Genomic DNA, 9,602 nt, shown 5'->3' on the forward strand with positions numbered 1-9,602 from the left:
AGCTCTTATTCTGTGTAGGTGAAGAAGCGCTGTGGGGCAGGTCAAGTGAGACTGGCTTCTACGCTGGAATGTGTTTTCCCATCCACCTACTCCTGTAACGTCACATGTGGTCCTCAGGGTGGGACTCTGGATGTTGGGATGGGCATGTAAGTTTGCTGTTCCAGTGAGCGGGAGACTTCTGCGTATTATAATATTAACATTTTACATTAAGGTTTAAGTTTTAGGTATCATTATGAAATCTATCTATCTATCCATCTATCATTTACAGTCAGCTGGTCATTAATATAAAATAAACCCCCTCTCGATGATAATGACCATTGGTGCACATTATTAAAACTTAACCACTATGATTTTTTTATTATGATTCATGGCTGATGATGTTTTCTTATACCGAGACGATTGTGTTATTTTTCTGCAGTTGTCACTGTGATAGGTACGTATCAGCAGAGGAGCTGTGTAACTCTTCATGTGTGTCCACACTGCCGGTGCTCTCTGCCAGACTGGACACAGACGGACAGCTACTGTTGAGAATCAGAGCCGCAGATCAAAGCAAAACCTGGAGCAGGGTGAGATCTGGACAAAATTAAAAGACAATTCATTGTTATCTATCAGTTATTATACTGTGCTTATAGATGTGAACTCGTGCTAAAAATAACATTGCTTCATTTTTCTCAGAATATGGTAAATGTACTAGGACCTGATGTTCATGTCAAGAACATTGGAAGGATCCACTTCGTCCAGTTCGCTCCTGAGGGAGTGTTTGGTTGGATTTTAAAAGACCCCTTGCTCATTGATTCTTTAGTAAGAGGTAAGCTGCCATTATTTATCTGACCTCCAGACGCAAACATTTTTTACGGGTCAGAATAGTACAATTCGGGACCAGACTCCCTGATCAAGCTTGCATTTCCACTGCCAACAGTACCCTTACTTGACAGGCATGGTGTATTCCAGAAAGTAGCGATCGACGATAAAGCACGACAATAAGCACAACTCTGCCTCTGTCAAATGTGTGCTGCAAAGTCAGCGCTGTACTATGGTAAAGTTCAAATTAAATATAGAAAGTTAAATGTAACTTTGTACTCAGCCAAAACGATATGACCAGGAGCAAATAATAGATTCAATATATACCCAAAAACACTCCAGAGACATCAGAGCCAGCGGCAAATGTCTGAAAGACTAGCCGAGCTTAGGCTGCTCTCAGTGGATACATGAGCACTGAGCGCCCGGTGATCGCCTGGAGCTCCGAAATTGACATAACTAATCAAATAGGCACCATCTGTATAAATAAACAGCAGATTTGAGTTTTAAACAACTACATTCTCGCCTGAAGAACTCTTAAAGCTACATTTCCTGACACAATAACAGTAATATTTTGAAAATGATGTGGGTTTTTGGGCAATGACGTTTCACAAGTCCACAAGAACAGACAAGAACACATTGAGAAATGACTTTTGTTTGGGTGGAAATATGAAATTATAAAATAGACTGTGTTTGCGCACTCTGATGTTGCCTAAATAAGCCCAGCATTTATGTACAGCAGGGTGAAATGAGTGAAGGAGAAGCTTTATTTTATCACGCCAAAGTGACTTTTCTAGTCAGCCAATCAACGTTCTGCAGTGAGTTTAGCTCCACCCTTTTGGTACCATTTGCTGTGCTGGGCACCCAAACGGAAGGGTACCACAAAAGTGATACAGTACCGTACCATACTGAACTGTACCGCTTGGTGGAAATGAGCCATAACTGTTCATTAAAGCTTGCAGTATTTCCTTTCAGAACCAGTTAAAATTCTGGAGAGAGATTTCAGGAAGAAACGAAACGCTGATCAAAATGAGGTTTCCGAGCCTCTTCCACGGATCCCAAATCCCATCGCATGTCTGTCCCCAAATGATATGCTCATCTTTCAGCTCACCATCAACCACACGGGTATGGCTTTTTTCAAATACAGCACTAATAATAAAAGATGCCTAGTGTATGCTATGCATGTTTCATGTCATTCTCTGAATTTAGACCGCCACTACAGTCACTTCCCCGTGTACCAGAAGGATCACCTGTTCAGCAGTAACCCTGGCTGGGATTTTGGGGCATTTAGACGCCTGCAGCATCTTGTCAAACACACACAGCTAAATTCCAGCAGGTAAGACTAGATAGATAAATCACATGTAGCTTTCAACACAGATATGCAGGCGATCTGCATTGATTTATCTTGTTAGATTTGCGCATGTGTTCCTGGAGCCGGGAAAGTATGTGTTCCTGGATAACGCAGTTCCTGACTGGAGTCTGATAGTGGTCGTGAGTGAACAGGGCTCCGAGTGCAACCCCACAACAGCTGCATTCCAGCCGACGACCCCTGCGCAGCTTGTGCGACACGGGATTGTTAAACAACACAGTTTAAACCTGCTTCCAGACTGGGGGCTCATCACAGGTGAGTCAACAATAAAATTGGGGTGCTTTTCACATAGAAAGTGGCATTTTTCTTGCTAACAGGAACGCTTTACATGCTGTGCTTGGTGTTTCTCTATAGGGATCTTGTCTCTGTTGGTTTTGCTGATAATAGTGTTGACAGCCTCTGCTCTGGTCTTGAGGCCTAATCGGTCCAACCTCATCGCTCAAGGGAGGCCAAAGCCCAAGTGGCGCAGCTTGGGTGAACCCAGTGTTCCTATTGAATATGTTTATAATACAGAAAGGTAAGTCAGCTGCTTATTGCTGAAGTTTCTTGATGTTTGTCAAAGGGATATTCACAAGTAGTTTTAGACAAGAATACTAGGGATTACAGTTCTGACAACTTAGCCAATATATATGCCAGTTTATTCATTTTTTCCGTGTAATGGCTGATAATAGATAACTTCTTATTACTCTAAAATCAAATTGAAAATAAAACTCTAAAAATAAAAAATAATTGCTTTTAAAGGATGCGCATAAATTTAGGCATCACAGCATTATAATGTATACAGCAGTATCAAATATAGACATTAATTTTGAGATTTGATAAAGTTTACGTTTAACAGTGTTATTAAATTATTTATGTTACTAATATTAATGTTATGAGTGTCAGATAATGGCAACAGTATTGTCAAATTACTGTTTCTCACAGTATTGTGTGAGAAACAAGAATGTACAAATCAAATACTGACCAATATAAACTATATTTGGGGTGAGTACGATTTTTTTTGTTTTTGAAAGAAGTCTCCTATCCACACTGAGAACACATTTGTTTGATCAAAAATACAAAATAAAATCAGTAATATTGTGAAATATTATTACAATTTAATATACATTTTAAAACACAGTTTAATTTATTTCTGTGATGCTAAAGCTTTTTTTTCAGCATCATGACTCCAGTCTTCAGTGTCACATGATCAGCAGCTGAATATGCTAATTTGGTCTACAAGCAGTTGTGCTGCTTAATATCTTCTTAGAAACCTTGTTACATTAGCAGATCTCAAAATGAAAAGCCATTTTTCATATTGTACATTATTATGTTGTGATGCCATACTTTACTTGTAGTATTTAAAGCAATCAATAGTACATGGTGCAGTTATAAGTGTGCTTTGTATTGTGCTTTAGTGTGGACAGCTCTGAGGCACTAGGTCTGAGAGGGGAAGGAGAGGGAGCAGAATCAGAGGAACCTGCTGTTTGCAAAGGAGGTAACTGACAATCATCTGAAATGCCTGACAATGGATATATATACAAAAACCCTTCTGAATTCTGTTGAATCGCATATTGATGTGAAGGTTTCAGAACTACACTAATGGAGCTGGAGGAGTTTAATGTGAAAACGCTGTATGACAAGTTAGAGGATCAGAATTTACATCTGGCATCCCAGCTGGCAAAGCACCGCAAAGACACACAGGAGTTTTACAGGAACATCTGTCACCAAATTGATGCTCTGAGGGTAAGACAGAAACAGGAAGTCAACTGAAGATAAGAAATGCATCCAAAAATAGAAATAATGATTATAACATTATCAATCTCTGTGACTAATCAGTCTGTACATCTGGTTTTTAGGACACACTAGAAAATATGGAGCCCTCAAAACTGAACCAGCTGAAGAAAATACTAGACAACGAAGTTCTGATAAAAAGAGAAACTGCTCATGGTGAGACAGAAGTTTGCTATAACTCCAGCCTTACATGTGTATATACAGTCTTAAACAGTATTTTAAGTAAAAAGTATTTGTGTTTGCACCAGAGCCGTGGATGGGGCTGATGGAGGCCGTGCTGAGATCTTTGGAGGGAGTGCTGTGCAGAATGAATGGAGAGGTCTGGCAGCAACAGGACAGCACTGAAACAAACAGCCACAGAGACACTCGAGAGAGTGAACTTCACACCAGATACACTCAGGTTTTTTTCTATTTCAGTCCATTAAAACAACACAGAGGACATGGATGAGCAATGCATGAGCAATGCATGCACATAATAGTGATATTAAAATAATAATTCAGTAAAAAATTTAAATTTTTTCATTATACTCTTTTAGGTATATGTCATTCTTTAAATGTGAGACATGTTTCAAAATGTTTTTTTTTTCATCCTTTTTTTGATCAGATTATATTATATCTTTAATCGTAAAAGTGGTCTTTTGGTGAAACGTTTGATTTGTTTGATTTGATTTGTTGTTAGTGTGAACTAAAACCATTACAAATGATTTCTGTTAATTAAAATAAAGTTGAAATAAAAAACAATATATAAATATTAAAATAAAAAAAAGAAAAACAAGCATAAATTTGGGTAACACTTTACAATAAGGTTTCATCTGTTAACATGAACAATAATTATATAGCATTTATTCATGTTAGTTAATCTTAAATTCAAACGTACTAATCCATTATTCAGTCTAGTTAATGTACTGTGAATTAACACGAATATGGCCATTTGTAATAACTACCATTGACAAAGATTAATACAATTTGAAATGTTGCCTACATTTCAACACTAAATGAAAAAATAAGCTGAAGCTGAAGTAGCAGAATTACTAAAACTAAAATAAAGCTAAAAAAATCTTAATCCAATAGAAATAACAAAATCACTGAAGCTAAACTAAAACAAAAACTGCAATAGTATATAAATAATACTAAAATAGAACTGCTTTTTAACACCTTTTTTCAGTGAATTTGTTCACTCACAACCAATTTGAAATGATTTATTAACAAATAATACACTGAATTTAAATATGGATGCATCAGTTTACAGCTTTTGTGTTCCACAGGGGCATACAAATAAAACCTGTTTGATTGAATACAAAATAACTTCATTTTCATTTGGGCTGAACTATCCCATTAAGTATTTCTGTATCATTTGACAGTTTTCTCCTGCAGACCTGTCAGAGTTTAAAGTGGGTGCAGATACAGAGGCAGCTTCCACAGATCCAGGTTTGACCTTGATAAAAGCCAGTTTGCAGTCTTTGACCCAGGGCTCCTGCTGTGCTCACAGTACATGCTCTCATCTGTCAGGTCAACAGCAGAGCACCATCCCCTGCGTGAGTGAAGAGGAACTGGCCAAGTTTGTGTCTCTGACTCCTCTGTCCAAAACACTGCAGGAAATAAAGGAATCGCTCCAGACTCTCACCCACACGTCCGTCACAGAGGACGGTCGGTACACACTACACATTTATGCATTTGGATTCAGTGAGCTAAAGTAGAAATGCACTTTTAATGAATTATGTTGATACATAGCATTGGTATTTATTTAATTAAAATATTTTATTTATCTGTTGTATCTGTTTTGTGTGTCATGTGAGGTCTTCTAGTCGTTTCAGAGTTTTGTAATGACCTACATCTGCTTTCTTCTTCTTCAGTAATTATCAGCCCAGCAGAGGGTGAACCATCGCACCTGATCCCTGTTGCCCTTGACAGCCTTTCCCCAAAGCATTTTGCTGTCTTCCTGTTTGGCTGCCATGTTGTGCGTTTACTGAGCAGAGCTTGTTCCTTCCCCTCTGTCGGGCTGCTTTTGGCCAGGACGGTGCCGGTCTCTCACTGTGATAACCTGCTGGCCTACTGCCATAAAGACTTTTATTATGACACAGCCAATCAAATTCTGTACATCCTAGAGAAGAAGCTTCAAAATGCTGGCCAGTTCATCTCCATTATCTTACACTCAATGGCCTTTATCACCTCAGGTAAGAAAGACTTCCCTAGTCTTCACTACAGAGTTGTTTACAGATAACAAGGCAAGTCACTTAAGGACAACATTTGTTTTGAAAGAAAAATCTTACACTCAGAAGGCTGCTTTTATTTGATCAAAGGTACAGTAAAAAGAGTAATATTTTGATATTTCTATTTTAAAATATTTTAGAATGTAATTTATTCCTATAGTAATTAGTTTTTACAAGTAAAATACTTTATTGTCACTTTTGATCAATGTAATGCATCCTTCCTGACTATCCCCCAGTATCACAAACAAGGTTTAAGCCTAATCCCAGACTAAAATGTAAGTCTGAGCTGTTTCAACTGAAAGAAACTTATCTTAAAATATGTCAGTGTATTTGTTTGTCTCAAGATGAACCATTATTGTTTTTATTTTATTTTTCTATGGCATGTTTATAAAAACTACTTAAATGTCCTAATTTAACTATTGCCTGAACCTGGTTTAACCTTAACCCTGTCTGTGAAACCAGGCCTTAAAGTATTGCTTTATATATAAAAAAAATAATAATAAAAATGTACTGACTTTTAAACAGTAGTGTAAAATACATAAAAGATACTAATACACACAATAAGACAATTTAAACATATATAAAATATATAAAAATGTTTTTAGTTCTATAAAAGCTTTGATAAAGAGATAAGTGTCATATTTCAGTAACATCTGCAGAGTTCTTCAAACATAAAAAAGCATTAAACGTTAAACTTTTTTCTTTTGCATTTCTGTTTTTTTACAGGCTCAAAATCTCTTGAATTCATAAAAGCCTTCCACTTGGCCGTTTCGGCATTAAGCATGCAGTTGTTTCATCACTCTTTCACTGAGGATCAGAGGAAAGGAAAGGTAAGACACGTGTTTGAAATATATACAGTATAATATTCAGGAAGAGCTAAAACAGACATTTGCTCACATGTTAGATGGATGAGGAAAACACACCGGAGGCCTTTGGAACATTAGTAGAAGACTTCTTCAGTGTAAAAATACCTCCTGAAACGCATTTCACTGAGCACCTGCTGGCAGAGAGGTTAGGATCTTATCAAAGGTGAGTTTTTGATGTTAAGAATATATTAAAACATTCACTTTCATTGATTTTAGACTTCAAGTTTATAAATACTTCAAGTTGGAACAGCTCCTCCAAGGACTTAAACCAACTCTAAGAGACAGACACGGAGATGGTGAGAGATCTTGAGAGTGATTTTTAAAAGAAAAAAAAATTCTTAGCCTTGCAAACACCTAAAAACTGGTACAATTGGGGGTCTTTTTTGCACAGGACAAGGGCAAACTGGCCTAAAAACACAAGTCCCAGTGAGTGAAAACACTTTTTGCATGTTGTGTTTGATTTATTCTGAAGAGTGTACATCTGTGGAAATATTTCCTGTTTTTTTTTTTTTTTCTATCTGTGCTTCAGGCGCTGTGTATGGAAAGAGAAATAAACAGACTTGATGAAGTTTACCAGCAGTTCTCCTCTGAGCTCCACAGGGCCACACACATACGCAGCCCACCGGAGAAGAAAGAGCCCAGGTTTGACAAACCGCTTCAGGTAACAGTCAGTCTGACTCACCTCATGGAGACCCCTATACAGCCCCCACTTGCAAGAGGAATGAATTTACATATTAAAATGTGTTTCTCACCCTTACCGTCTGTGTCTCTGATGCTCCCCACGCTTTAGGAGCAGCAGGCGATGCTGGAGCTGCAGAAGTGTACGGTGGATCAGAGACTGAAGGAGATGAGGGACAGATTTTCTAAACTGAGCTCAAGCCAGCGAGCGAGTCCTAATGAAGACAGACCGGCTCACAGCACACTCCTGGCACAGGAAGACAACCAGACTCCCAGCAAATGCAAACCAGACAGTGGAGGAGAAGAGAAACAGACACCTGCTGCAGGACAGTCCAGAAACAAGAAGAAGCAGAGGGAGCATATGGACAAAGATGAGGAAAAGGGTCTGACTGCGTGAGGAATCATGTTTGAATATATTTCTTGTCTTAAAAACCATTTAATTCTTAAAGATCTTACAAGTTACAATCATTTTATCCATTCATTATGACTGAAACGTGTGTGGCACAGTCAAAGCCAGTCTGAAGATATTTAATGTTTAATGCACAGTTATGATGAGCAGGGCGAGATGAAATAGAAACGGAAACCAAAATGTCCTTTCAGTTGTCACTTGTAGATGTCACAAGACAAAACTCACATGGAGGAGTTGGATTTAACATTTAACACCCCTGGTTTAGAAGCAGTGTAAAGCTATACAACTTAGCAAATGTAGTCCCAACCTTAAAACCGTCAATCTTTAGGTGTGTTTTTAAATTTCCATCAGTGTATGCATATATTTACACTACTGTTCAAACATTTAGGACTGGTAAGATTTTTAAATGTTTTAGAAAGAAGATGCATTTATTTGTTAAAAAAAATATGGTAAAAAAAAAACAATAATAATGTGAAATATTATTACAATTTAAAATACTGTTTACTATTTGAATACATTTTAAAATGTCATTCCAGTCTTCAGTGTCACATGATCCTTTAGAAATCATTGTAATATCAAGAGACATTTCTTATAATAATCAGTGTTGAAAACAGTTATATTTGTGGAAACCGAGATACATTTTTGTTTGGGATTCCTAAAATGAACATACAGTTCAAGAGCACAGCATTTATTTGAAGAATTAGTGATTACTGTCACTTTTGGTCAGTTTAATGCATCATATCTGAATGAAAGTATTCATTTCTTTAAAAAAAATCTTACTGACCTCAAACTTTTGAATGTCAATGTATGTTTTTATTAATTCATTATCATATGTAAAATGTATAAAAACAAATCAAACATAATCTTAAAAGTGTCATTTCTTATGTCAATACAAGAATGAGGGAAAATGTTACTAATTAAACATTCTATGCACTTCTGAGCTGTAATATGTGTGGCATGTTTATTCTGGGCTTTTCCAGTCAATAATCTAACAGTTCATGCACGCTCAAGCTCAGAGCCGGGCTAAACTCTATTCCTCTAGGGGGAACAGACTGTGAACAGATTGGGAGGGAGGGAGAGCGGTGGCTGTCATCAGCCACTATCACTGTTACAACTCTCTGTCCTTGAGCTGATACGCTCAAGAAGGTTCCATTGGCTGTGTGCCGTCTGACTTTATCGCCTTAGATTAAACAAACAGTCTATCCACACAGCATCCAAGGCGGACTTTCCACTTAACATACCTGACTCCAAGCAGATGCAGTGTTTGCAAGGCCCTCATACAGAATAATACTCTCATGTACAGACTGTTTTGTAGATGTTTAGATGTGCCATTTATTTTTAATGCCCATGGACTTTATGCTTTTGTATAAAAAAAGTAGAAAAGTAGCTTATAAAGTTTTAAATACAATACTGACAGATTTAATTTTTGCAGGCTAATAATAATAATATTTATAATAATACATCATTATTATATTAATATTTATTATCATTGTTATTAT

At 37.1% G+C, this 9,602-nt stretch overlaps 1 protein-coding gene across 1 annotated transcript; it reads left to right on the forward strand.

Annotated features, from left to right (window-relative positions):
* The first annotated feature begins 678 nt into the window (after positions 1 to 678).
* LOC127973053 (uncharacterized) lies at positions 679 to 8,905 on the forward strand. Its single transcript, XM_052577087.1, has 18 exons — positions 679 to 808; positions 1,774 to 1,923; positions 2,008 to 2,134; positions 2,211 to 2,422; positions 2,522 to 2,684; positions 3,565 to 3,644; positions 3,732 to 3,892; positions 4,006 to 4,096; positions 4,189 to 4,340; positions 5,302 to 5,368; positions 5,450 to 5,587; positions 5,794 to 6,114; positions 6,877 to 6,980; positions 7,055 to 7,161; positions 7,233 to 7,312; positions 7,408 to 7,442; positions 7,546 to 7,677; positions 7,807 to 8,905. Exons 1-18 carry the CDS (start codon positions 679 to 681, stop codon positions 8,089 to 8,091), a joined length of 2,535 nt encoding a protein of 844 aa, XP_052433047.1. The 3' UTR covers positions 8,092 to 8,905.
* Positions 8,906 to 9,602: the final 697 nt, after the last annotated feature.

Source organism: Carassius gibelio, chromosome B15 (assembly GCF_023724105.1).
Source record: "Carassius gibelio isolate Cgi1373 ecotype wild population from Czech Republic chromosome B15, carGib1.2-hapl.c, whole genome shotgun sequence".
Taxonomy (NCBI): Eukaryota; Metazoa; Chordata; class Actinopteri; order Cypriniformes; family Cyprinidae; genus Carassius; species Carassius gibelio.